Here is a 13563-nt window from a genome sequence, read left to right as displayed (position 1 = left end):
TGTGAGAAAAAAATAACCTTTTGTAAAAAAAAATAATTCTGTGGTGGAAAAAAGCTTTCTTAAGTTTGCTTTCCCTAGTCAGACCAAAAATAATTGTGTTTGTCTTTTATCTTATTTCTCATTCTATTAGACCCATAATTCCACAGTACAAGACCTCCTTCACCACCACTATGGATGCCCCCTCTGAACACGTTGCCATGGAGCTGGACTTCGGCCATTTTGATGAGCGGGACAAGGCGTCTCGGACCTCACGAGGTGGACGGCCCAACGGCCTCCCCAGCCCCACTCACAGCGCTCACTGCAGTTTCTACCGCACACGCACCCTCCAGGCTCTGACCAATGAGAAGAAGGCCAAGAAGGTACGGTTCTACCGCAACGGCGACCGCTACTTCAAGGGCATCGTGTATGCAGTGGCCAGTGACCGTTTCCGCACATTTGATGCGCTTCTGGCTGACCTGACCCGCTCTCTGTCTGACCACATCAACCTGCCACAGGGGGTCAGATACATCTTCACCATCGATGGATCACTGAAGATCACCAATCTGGATGAGCTCGAGGAAGGTGAGTGTTTGGAGTTAGGCCTCTTTATCATTTGCATAGATCCACAAAGATGTCAGACTAAATACATGTTAAAATACACGCCATGAAACATGAATTCACGTTGTTTGATTTACCAAAAAAAGACTTTCAAACTGCTCTGAAACACCTGATCATGAGCCGCACGTGTGTAACAGTGTTGAACACAGTGCCTCTGTTACTACTGTAAAGCTTTATTAAATTATTATAGGATCTCATTCAATGCTTTCAGAATATTTACTTTTCAAGATAATTTTGTTTCTGTATTTTTTAAATGAACATATTTTAATGACAGCATATTTATTGAACAAAAATGTATTATTTTATTAATCAAAATAAACCAAAATAGTAAAACATTTTGAACAAGTATTAACTTAGACATTATGAAAAACACATTAAAGCTAAAGTATTTTTTGTAAAAAATGGTGCATTTTGCCCCATGCTAGTTGTATCCCTTGTGTATTTATACAATTTTTAAACCAACAAACCACTTTTATGATTTGGTTTCACATAAAATCTGTTGAATAAAAACATTTTTTATGCAATCATTCACTGGGGTAGTGAAAAGCAAATTTTTCTTAACATGTGCCTTTAGCCCCATTGTACCCTATTAGTCTATGACGAGCACTAAACCAGTTGTTAGTAAAACACACACTGCCCACCTGCACTAAGCTCTCCAAGAGCTAAAAGCAGATTGGTTGGCCTGTCTGGTTGCCATGCCAACAGTTATGTGCCCATTAAAGGTTGACACCAGCTTTTAATCCTGAACATTCACACTCACACATGTCTAAGAAGACTACTATACCGGTGTAAAAGCAAACAGAAATAGCTGAAACTGAGGTTGAAAGCAGAAAACACTTCAACCGAAATTATGTACAAAACAAAATGCGAATTAAGTATTTTATGTAGTTCAGGCTGAATAAATTGCAGTTATTATTATACAACAGTTTAAGGAATATCAATACAGTACCGCCTTCCTGGCTATCCAAATATGGGACATGTCCAATGTACACATGCAAAGTGGCTTGTTTTCAACATTACTATTTGGAAGAAAATATATAGCTATTTTGCATAATTTACCTTAAACTTAAAAAACCACAGAGTTTTCAAACTGTGTCGCTCATGCATGCTAACATTTTAGAGTGACAGGTCAAAGATCAGAGGGCTTAGCTGTCATTCAGTACGTGTAACATGGTAATTACTTTAATCCAGCTCTTAAGTTGTATGGAGTCAATGCTAGTGCACTTCTCCTGCATAGATCGTTCACATGGAGAAACACATTTCGGATGTACTTTGAGTCGGGTTGTATGATAAATCAGTGCAAAAGTTAATTTATTTCAGTAATTCAACTTAAAAGGTGAAACTAATAGCCTTTATTTGTTATAATTTTGATGATTATGGATGACAGTTTATGAAAACCCCAAATTCAAAAATAGAATATTGTGAAAAGGTTTTCATAAGCTATAAGTCATAATCTTCAAAATGATAACAATTAAAGGCTTGAAATATCTCACTTTGCATGTAATGAGTCTATATAATATATTGGTTTCACCTTTTAAGTTGAATTACTGAAATAAATGAACTTTTGCACGATATTCAAATTTTTCGAGTTTCACCTGTAATTGTGCCATAAATGATCATTGTCAGTCTGATTAAAGCCAGCAAGAAACGGAAGTTGTGATAGTCTTTTCTTCCGTATATCCGAGTGAAAGTGCTTCTTAAACAAGAAGAAATGTAGGAAGGGACTTGATTTAGTCCATCAGGAATTGGTTGGATAGTTAGATGGTTGTGGTTTGCGATTGGTCTGAGAAGAGAAAAGAAGTCGCTGTAAAAGGAAGGAGAAGTTATTTAGATTAAAGATGACGAGGGCACATGTACGCAATACTGCACTTCCATCATTTAATCTGTAGAGTAGTCTCACTTTTTCCTTGCGTACTGGCACTTCTCATGTTGCCGGTACTCTCATCCCCAACACACACCCCCCATCCCACCTACGGAATGCGATTTCCATTAAATCCCCAACTTTAACTGAATAATTAATTAGTCTGAAGATTTGATTTTTTAGATTTTAATATAAAGTGCATATAATGATTTTTGGGTAGCACTTTATTTTTCAGTCCTGTTCCCTGTGTACATATGCACTTATTATAGTAATTACAATAACTGGGTAATAACTAAGTACTAACCCTCAACCTACCCCTAAACCTAACCTTAACCCATGTATCTTATTACAGTACTTTCTTAGGTAAGAACACTGTAAGTACACGTAAGTGCATATACTGCAAAATAAAGTGCAACTGATTTTCTTTACTTTTTTAATTTCTACCCACCAAACTATTTTAGCGATTGGAAGCAGCGTTTTCCACATGAAAAGACAAGACATTCTTCATTACAGGGCAAATCTGCTTTGTCAGTATATGTTAAATTTGAGATGAATCAAGCTGGGAGCAGACAGCAAATAAAGGAGCCTTGAGGAACATGCTCAAAATGTGTGGCACCCAGACACACACACACACACACACACACACAACCGCCCGCTAAACCGCTAAACCGGGTGTTTCTGGAGCTCAGCTATTCTGTGTCGTCTGCTGGTGTGATACATCTGCATGTTAACCGCACTGCCTATGCATTTAAGAGTGTGGTACACACATACACACACACACACACACACACACACACACACACACGCGCATGCTATTTTCTACAACCCCTCACAGAAAACGTTTTGAATTTTTATATTTTCATTATTGTGTATGTTTATTAAGCTGTTCTCCTTGTGGAGACCATTGCCTGCTCCCCATATTCACAAATATCCTAAAGGAATGTGTACAGGATTCCTGATGGAATTTGTGGCATAATTTGGAGGCAATCTTAAAGGATCCTAACGGAATTGATTGCGAAACAATCCCCACATTTGCTACAAAGTAAAATCCTACAGGATTTTTAAATAATTTTCTCGTTGGATATTTAATAATAATAATATTTATCATATCTCTACTTGTATTATAATGTTAATGGAATAATGTTTTGCTCCTGTACAATTAACCCCCCTCCAGGGGTTTTACAGGGTCAGTTTATCCTATTAGTAATCATAATTACTAGGAATAATTTGGAGTCCTATTGGGAACTGTGCGATAAATATCTAAAATCTATTTTTTTGTTTGAATCCGATGAAGTCTACATATCTATCTTAAAACATTGAAACTTCTGGCTATTACAACTAATTAGGTCAGGCATTCACAAGCCATCATAACGTTTATCTTGTCAAACCTTTTCATCAAGTTGTTTTTTCTATCAGGACACATCACAAGTCATGCTCAAACTTACATTCACATTCACGCATTTAGCATTAGTTACGATAACTTACAATAGAAGACAACAATTCGTCACAGAGCTAAAAATATTTGCAGCATACAATGCCACGATTATTAAAAAGCTAGATTAGAAAGAAGCTAGAGCAGAAGAGAAAAAAAGAGTAGGAAAAGAAGAGAATTGTATTGATTAATTTATTTGCTAGTGAATTGGTTTTGCTTGTGGAGTGGTTAAGTGCTGGCTTCTTGAAAGATGTGATTGTTTCAGCAGTTCAGATGGAGGTTGCTGCTCATTCCACTAGAGAGAACAGAGAGGGTGAAGGTTTTGGAAAGCATTTTCATTCCTCATCAGCAATAGTTTCCATTTGAAACTAAAGCTGTCAAACTAAATGTACTGTAGCAAATATTGTTGAGCTGTTCAACCAGTCATCTTTCTTTCTCTGTTTCTGTGTTTTCCACCTCTTCAGGTGAGAGCTATGTTTGCGCCTCCGAGAACTACTACAAGAAAGTGGACTACACCAAAAATGTGAACCCCAACTGGTCGGTCAACGTGAAAGCATCAGCCAGCCAGAAGAACATGCTGGCCAACCGCGCCGCCTGTGAGGGGAGGGAGACCAAGGACTTTGTGCGACCCAAGCTGGTGACGGTGATGCGAAGCGGGGTGAAGCCGAGGAAGGCTGTCCGTGTGCTGCTCAATAAGAAGACGGCACACTCTTTCGAGCAGGTGCTCACTGACATCACAGAGGCCATCAAACTCGAGAGCGGAGCCGTGAAAAGGATCTACACACTGGATGGCAAACAGGTAAGGTGCACTGATACACTTGAATACACTTGAAAGTGTGAATCCTGGGTTATCTTGCTTCAAGCTTCACATTGCTCATAATTTACCCGGGGTTAACAATTAATAATAAATAATTGTGTAAGAATGAGATGTTAATTTTAACCTTTGATAATAATACCAGCTGACAGGTTTCCCTGTATGTTTACAGCATTAGTTTTCCTAAAATGAGTAAAATGAACATGTAGGCACTACTGTACCTGATATTAAGCCAAATGAATCAATACTGAATCAAGATCAGAATCAATCTCAAGCTTTTGAATCAAATCACCTCCTCCCCGCATCCCCCATCCATAATTCTCACTCCCAAAAAGTTGGCAGCTTCACACGGTACATTCCTAACCTTGGGTTAACGTCCTTATTTGCATATTTGCGGTGTCCGTGTCATTGATTGGACGAACTATGCGACCAGTTTACATAAAAGCTCTAGTATTTCACATCCTTGGCGGTCTTTTCTTCACTGCAATCGTTGTGTTTTCTGTCACCATTTAACATTTTCCCCATCAAACACTGAAACTACTGTTTAATGTGCAGTGTTTCCGTGACTGTCCAAAACATGTGAATATGAGCCACGTGATTGGTTGTCTGTTACTAAGCATCTTAACATAACATTCTAACACATCTTTTCACACTGTACAAGCTTGCCACCGTAAAGCGGGCTTAACACTATAAAAGAGGTCTCCTCACTTTTAACTTTCAAGTGTGAAACGTTCTTTTACACGTGTGAAACATTTCCTTTAATTACAAGATTAAAAGCAGGGTTAAGAATGATGATAACCTGGGGTTAAGCGCAGTGTGAAAAGACGTTCTGAGACACTGTATTCAGAATCTAATACGTAATAGAGACAATGATTCAAAATCTCTACCTGTTGACGCATGTCTTTATTGGTTTATCACATCTACTAGTACATATGTGTTGTATTGTGGGAAACAGAATCTCATGCAGTATGATCTGTGGATTACTGCACATTTTGCCAGATGTAGTTCATCAAGGTATTTCATCAAATTTGCACATTGTGCACAGTACATACTACAGAAATAGAATGAGAAACGTCTCGGTTACGGATGTAACCCTCGTTCCCTGAGTAGGGAACGGAGACGTTACGTCGAATGACGACGAATGGGGTTCGCTTAGAAGCCTATCATCTTCGAACAGTAATAAAACGAGCCAATGGCAAGCAAATGCCATGGGTCTGCTGAATTTGCATAGCATAACTCCGCCCCACCTTGTGGGTATAAAGGAAGTGAGCTGGCAACATGCAGATATGTTTCTTCGCTGAAGGAGCCAAGGCTGAACTCGGCTGTTCCAGCGGTACAGCGGAAGTGGCAGGAAGACGTAACGTCTCCGTTCCCTACTCAGGGAACGAGGGTTACATCCGTAACCGAGACGTTCCCTTTCGTTGTCACTTCGAGTTACGTCGAATGACGACGAATGGGGTTACCAGTCCAATCACGCCACCTCGGCTGTCTTCCAGTGCCCTGCGTAAGTCTGAGCTCCCTGTCGTGACTAGCACGGACGAAGGACTCCTACTTAACACAGGAATACCAAGGTACACTGGGAGCATATCTCAGTGGAATATGCAATCAGTGCCCGCCCGAAGGGGGGACTTAAGAATAACATATGACCCGGAGGGGGGTGCATACGGAAACACTGGGGTGTCCAGCCCGTAGGGTGGAGTATTTCAACCCCAGGGGTGGCAGACTGGCTTGCCAAGGGAAAGACACATGCTCGAGAGAGGCTTACAGTGGAAATACACACGTGGGGGTCACCCAGAGGGGGAACCATGCACATGGTGGCACCTAGCCAACGCGAAAGCTGCCGGAGGCATAACTCTGGCGTTGACGTCAACAGCGCTGGAGGAACTCAGGGCTTATCAGGCTCACCTGAGGAATATCGCACGTATCCAGTCCGTGGAGTGGAATGGCGAGCAAGCGAAGACACCTGAGCGGGTCCTAGCACCGGCTGGTTGAAGCGAGTACACAGGAGGACACTGGCTCCACTCGGAGATTATAGAATCTGGCGAATGTGTTGGGTGTCGCCCAGCCTGCAGCTCTGCAGATGTCTGTTAGCGAGGCGCCATGCGCTAGAGCCCAAGAGGAGGCCACACTCCGGGTGGAGTGGGCCGTCACACCAAGGGGGCACGGTCGACCTTGCTGCTGGTAAGCCAAAGCAATGGCGTCCACTATCCAGTGAGACAACCTTTGCTTGGAGAGAGCCTTTCCCTTCAGCTTCCCACCATAACAGACAAAGAGCTGGTCTGAGGTCCTGAACACTGCGTTCTGTCTACGTAAGCACGGAGGGCGCGTACTGGACAGAGCAATGCCAAGGCTGGGTCTGCCTCCTCCAGGGGCAGCGCTTGCAGGTTCACCACCTGGTCCCGGAAGGGAGTGGTGGGAACCTTGGGCACATATCCAGGCCGGGGTCTCAGGATCACGTGAGAAAAGGCCGGCCCGAATTCCAGGCACGCTTCGTCTACAGAAAATGCGTGCAGGTCCCCTACCCTCTTGATGGAGGCCAAAGCAACCAGGAGCGCTGTCTTAATTGACAGGAACTTAAGCTCCACTGATTGCAAAGGCTCAAAGGGAGCACTCTGCAGGGCATTCAGTACCACCGAGAGGTCCCAAGAGGGAACGAGAGGAGGGCGAGGAGGCTGTAGTCTCCTCGCTCCTCTCAGGAACCTGATGACCAGGTCGTGCTTTCTCACGGACTTACCATCAACTGCATCGTGATGTGCGGCGATAGCGGCAACATATACTTTCAGGGTGGAGGGAGACAGCCTTCGCTCCAACCCAGCAGGAAGGAAAGCACGACACTGATCAGGCATGATCTGGGGTCTTCTGAGTGAGAAGAGCACCAAAGACGAAGAGGTTCCACTTCAACGCGTAGGCATGTCTTGTTTTCTTAGTGCGACGCTCTAGCGGAAGTGATGGTAGCCACCACCGCTGGTGGTAGGGTACTCAAACCTGCCTCGTCCCGTCCAGGAGCCACACGTGGAGGTTCCAAAGATCGGGACGAGGGTGCCAAAGGGTGCCCCGTCCCTGAGAAAGGAGGTCCTTCCTCAGAGGAATTGGCCAGGGAGGTGCTGTCGCGAGAAGTACAAGTTCGGAGAACCAGGTTCGGGTGGGCCAGTGCGGCGCAACCAATATGACCTGCTCCTCGTCCTCCCTGATCTTGCAGGGGTCTGTGCAAGAAGGCTCACTGGGGGAAACGCATACTTGCGGAGGCCCCGGGGCCAGCTGTGCGCCAGAGCGTCCGTGCCGAGCGTGCCCTCGGTCAGGGAGTAAAACTGGGCGCAGTGGGACGAGTCGTGGGAGGCAAACAGGTCTACCTGTGCGTCCCCGAACTGATCCCAATCAGCTGGACCGCCTGGGGATGGAGTCTCCATTCTCTCGGAAAAGGCTGAAGCCGTGAGAGCTCGTCGGCTGCACAGTTCAGGTCTCCCGGAAAATAATGGCTCGAAGCGACCTCAGATGCTTCTGACTCCATATGAGGAGGTGGCGGGCGAGTTGCGACATACGGCGGGAGCGTAGACCACCTTGTCGGTTGATGTACGCTACTGTCGCGGTATTGTCTGATGGGACTAGTACGTGCTGGTTCTTGAGCAGCGCCCGGAAGCGGTGCAGAGCGAGACGTACTGCCAGCAACTCGAGGCAATTGACATGCCATAGGCGGTGGGGACCTGTCCAGGAGCCCGCGGCAGCATGTCCATTGCACATGGCGGCCCAGCCCGTGGAGGAGGCATCCGTTGAGACAACAACATGCCTGGAAACTCGTTCTAAGGGCACTCCGGCCCGAGAAAGCTGAGATTCGTCCACGGGGAGAAGGTCTGATGGCAGGTCGGAGTAACTGGTACTCGGAACGTGCCCTGACGCCATGCCCACCTCGGGACTCGATCGCAAAGCCAGTGCTGAAGCGGTCTCATATGAAGCAATCCGAGCGGCGTTGCCGCGGCTGCAGATGCCATATGCCCCAGGAGCCTCTGAAAAAGTTTCAGTGGAACCGCACTCTTGCCCTCAAATTGTCTCAGGCAAGTCGGCAGTGACTGCGCGCGCTCGCTCGTAAGCTGCGCGCACATGGCGACCGAGTCGAATTTCCTACCGAGAAAAGAGATCCTCTGCACGGGGCAAAGTTTGCTCTTCTCCCAGTTGACCCGAAGGCCCAGACGGGCTAGGTGCCGGAGCACTAGGTCCCTGTGTTCGCAACCCTGGTCCGAGAGTGAGCTAGGATTAGCCAGTCATCGGGATAATTCAGGATGCGAACCCCGTGCTGCCGTAGCGGCACAAGGGCTGCCTCGACGACCTTCGTGAAGACGCGAGGAGACAGGGCCAACCCGAATGGGAGAACAGCGTACTGGAATGCCTGCCCCTCGAAAGCAACCCGCAAGAACGGTCTGTGTCGAGAAAAAATGGAGACATGAAGTAGGCGTCCTTCAGGTCGATCGCTGCAAACCAATCCTGTGGCTGCACACATTCGAAAATGCGCTAGGCCATGAGCCTCTTGAACGGAAGCCTGTGAAGGGAACGGTTCAAGACGCGCAGATCCAGGATTGGCCGTAACCCACCGGATTTCCTGGGGACAATGAAGTAGGGGCTGTAGAAGCCGGACCTCATTGCGGCTGGAGGGACAGTCTCGATCGCACCCTTCGCCAGCAGGGTGGCGACCTCCGCTCTCATGACAGGGGCATAGCCACCGACCATAGTGAAGCGGACTCCCCAGAAGCGGGGAGGAGACCGTGCGAACTGAATCGCATAGCCGAGCCTGATGGTTCGCGCAAGCCAGCGGGACAGGGGGGAAGCTCTAACCAGGCTCCCACGGACTGTGCCAGCGGGGTCATGTGAACGACAGACGTCCCCCCGGGGGTGCAGCGAAGCGGAATGACCGGCCCAGACGTGGGTGGCATAGCGGCCCGGTGTGGGGGCACGGTCATTAGCCGCGTCCTGCCAGAGGAGGCCAGGGAAGGACCAGCGTTCCACAGGGGCGTGCTCTGGCAGGGGTCTGGCGACAGAGGGGGACGAGAGTGGCGAGGCCCGTGAGCGTGCGCACTGTCATCCGAGAACTCTGTGACAGAGGAGGGCGAGAGTGGCGGGACCCGAGGGTGGCGCGCACTGTCGTCCGAGAACTCTGTGTGCTCAGAGATGGGAGAGACAGTTCTTTGGAAAAAGAGGTTTTCCCCCGGCCCTCCACCGGGGGAAGGAGTGGCCCTGCAACCACCTCCTAGAAAGAACTGCAACCCATCTCTGAGCTGCCCGTAACGGGAGCACCGCATTGCTGCGGGGCTGGTACGGGCTGGGGCGCCTTCCTGCGACTACCTCCACGGCACGGCCTGGGTGAAGGGTGCTGCTAGGGCCGGCAGGGAGTGTCGCAGGAGGGCGCCCTCGGCGGCGAGCGGAATGAGGCAGCTGAGCCGGCGGCTGAGCAGCTGGCCGCGGGATCAGAGCCTCAGTCTGCTCTGGGCAGCCGAGAACTCTGGGCAGAGTCCTCGACTGCGCCGCCGAGGAGGCCAGTCTGGGATATGGGGAGTTGAGGAAGCGGCTTCGCTCAGCCTCGCCCATATCAACCAGACTAAGCCAGTTTTTGTCTCTGGACCACATAAGTGGACATCACCTGACCCAGGGAGCGTGTGGTCACCTTCGTCACCCGTAGAGCGAGGTCGGTGGCGGCACGCAGCTCTTGCAAGAGCCCTGGACCAGCCCTACCCTCGTGCATTAGCAATGAGCACCCCTGGCCTGGTAGACCTGAAGGATGGGCATAGCATGCAGTGAGGTGGCAGCCAGCCCCGCAGCTCTATAGATCTCTGCCACCGGAGTAGACAAACACCTACATGCTTTGGGGTGGGTGGGTGCTTAGGGCCGCCACGCCAGTGGAGGCGCTGTGGGGACACAGTTGTGTTGCCACAGAACACTCCATAGGGGGAACCCCAGTGTACCCACTGGCCGCGACCTCATCGAGGGCAGAGAAGGCGGAAGAGGCCGCTGAGTAATCTCATGACCTCTTCATGCACGTCCAGGAAGAAAGGAATTGGGGGCGGGCCGACGTGTGCCGGTGCGTCCCCAAAAACCGATCATCAGCTTTAAGCACTTGGGACATGGCGGAGGGTTCCACACAAGCCCAAATGCTCGCGACTGCCCGGGGAAGCATGGCAGAGTTCTGGTTCAGACTCGGGCAATGCTGGCACACCCGGAGGAGGCAGCACAGCCGAGTCTTCTCCAGCGTACTCACGCCCACCTTGTGATGCGGCGATAGACAAGATTTCATCTGCCGGGGCATCGAATGAAATGCTGGACCAGCCCGCGACCTCTGGCCGGGACTGGTCAGCGATCTCATCCGGAACCACACGGGTTGCAATGTGAAGAGGAGTGTGTGGACCGAGGATAGATCGTCGGGTTGGTTCCACACAGCAGCCTCTGATCACCCTGGCCACCAGCCGAAGTATTCCCTCTTGCGGAGAGAATAGATCGGGGTGTGGATGAGGGGACTCTCTCTCGAGGAGGTCATCGAGTCTCGATCGTTACATTGCGATGGTCATGTCCCCGCAATGAGAACATGACGCATCCACGAACGCTGTCTGTGCGTTTGCCCAAACACATCAGACAGCGTCCGTGCCCATCAGCTGATTTAATCTGTGTATCGCACCCAGAAACACACGGGCGAACCGTCTTTAAAAAGACGCGCCGCGTGCAGCTCTTTTAGAGAGATAAAACTCAAACAGCAGTGTTGAAGCGCCCAGGGAGAGACACACGACTGGCAGACCACTGCGCAGATCGGCAGGCAATATGAAGCTCGCTGGAATTCGCCGTCACACCAACACTTCTGAAGAGTAGCTCGTCTCGAAGAGTGAAGAGAGATGATCTCAGAATGGCTTGTGGAGTGAAGAATGCTCTTGGCTCCGAAAGCGAAAACATATCTGCATGTTGCCAGCTCACTTCCTTTATACCCACAAGGTGGGGCGGAGTTATGCTATGCAAATTCAGCAGACCCATGGCATTTGCTTGCCATTGGCTCGTTTTATTACTGTTCGAAGATGATAGGCTTCTAAGCGAACCCCATTCGTCGTCATTCGACGTAACTCGAAGTGACAACGAAAGGGAACATGGAAGTATGCCATACCGAATGCAAAACTCTGTTTAGTTTGATTATTTTTATGTGTTTTTTTTTATGAATTGCCAGTCATTCATAAAAGTAAACCAATGAAACACACACACACGCACACACACACACACACACACACACACACACACACACACACACACACACACACACACACACACACACACACACACACTGCAATAATCAAATTCCACTCAGCTAGGTTTTATGTTTCCTGTGGGAGTCTGCGTTGCGGGCCAAATATAATTTAGCCATTCATTCAACCTCACTAATGGAAGGTTTCGGTTCACAGTATAAACCACAGCCTTTACCATCATTAAATTATTGTTCTTTAATGCTTCTATTTTATATTTGTGTTCCTGTAAATCGTTTTTATTTGACTCCTGAAATGTTTCCTGTCAGCACAAGTAGCCAAAATATTGATTGTCAGTTCCAACTAAACCCCCCCCCCCCCCCCCCCATCCTCCAAAACCCAGCTAAAACCAGCTTCTGATCGTTTGGCTGGTTTCATCATTTATGGTCATTAGCTGTTCTAAGCTTGTCTAGATGGTTAATTAGCTGGACTACCAGTAAGTAGATTAGGTTTCAGTTTTAAAAACCTGCTCGCTCTACTGGAAAACTCAATTAAAACCAATTTAAGGTACAAACTGTGTTTCTGAAAATGGTTGCTAGCCGGTCCAAACTGGTCTGGTTTAGGTGGTAGACCGGCTGGTGTGGACCTGACTGAGCTTTTAACCATTTTAGATCAGCAGCAACAAGCCATGTAAAACCAACATGATTCATTTGACAAGACCTACAGCTCCATATGTATAAAACACTATCAGCTAACCGCTGTGTTTATTAATGTGCAGCTGTATGTGTGCTTGCTTTTTGATTTGGATCACCGGATCTTTAATCCTTCACGTCTGCTTCACTTTGATATCATCATTAACTGCAGCTGTAACATGCATCTGCAGAGCAGGAGGGACGTGACCCTCTTTTAACCTTTTGCTTTTCTCTTTCCTTGCTCTCCTTTTCTGTCAGTCTCGTCTACTGTATCCCTCCTTCATTTTATTAACATTTACATAAGCATGTTCTCTTGCCCCCTTTATCTCACTCTGTCCTTCCTGAGTATCCTTTGTATTTGCTCACTCAAGCAGAACTGCTCCCTAATGAGTTCTTAAGAACCGGATTCTGAACTGCAAAATTCAGATAAGATGAAAATCCAGACTTACCCACAATTCATAGCAAGAGAGGTACATCCCACACAAGACTTGTATTTTCAACTTTAATAACTGAAAGATTGGACTGATAACAGCAATATGTCAGGAAAGATTCAGGGAATTTCATGTTAACTGAAGTAGGAAATATATTTTAGCATGAACTGCATGCTGGGAATTAAATTTCATTGAATGGTGCTAAAAGGGCATTAGAGTAGATTAAGGGCATATCGTATGATCAACTTCGGCTACAGAAATCTTAGATTTTAGCATATCCAAATCAAACGCATTTGGTTGTTTGTAGACTCAACGACAAAAAACACATTACGGTTAGTTTTTACAAACCTGGTCCACGCCACATTCAGTTGGGGTTTGAAATGTAATATGTGATTTTTAAAAGACAGATCTGTCGTTTTTATCGTTACAAGCTCGTAGATTTTGAGTTTTCCATTCTCTCTTTTCAAACTGATACAAATCATGCATGCTGCTAACACTTACATCATCACTATGGCAACTGATATTAGCAATACT

General features: G+C 47.2%; 1 protein-coding gene across 1 annotated transcript in view; it reads left to right on the top strand.

Moving 5' to 3' along the window:
- The window catches only part of LOC306995999 (neuronal migration protein doublecortin-like), a 43413-nt gene that overhangs the window by 3048 nt on the left and 26802 nt on the right, over nucleotides 1–13563 (top strand). Inside the window, 2 exon segments of the mRNA XM_079608081.1 lie at nucleotides 131–561; nucleotides 4355–4689. Of these exon segments, the coding sequence (XP_079464207.1) occupies nucleotides 131–561; nucleotides 4355–4689 (766 nt within the window).

Source organism: Phoxinus phoxinus, assembly GCF_949152265.1.
Source record: "Phoxinus phoxinus genome assembly, chromosome: 3".
NCBI lineage: Eukaryota > Metazoa > Chordata > Actinopteri > Cypriniformes > Leuciscidae > Phoxinus > Phoxinus phoxinus.
Note: the sequence above shows the minus strand (reverse complement) of the source record. Positions and strands in the feature narration are given on the sequence as shown.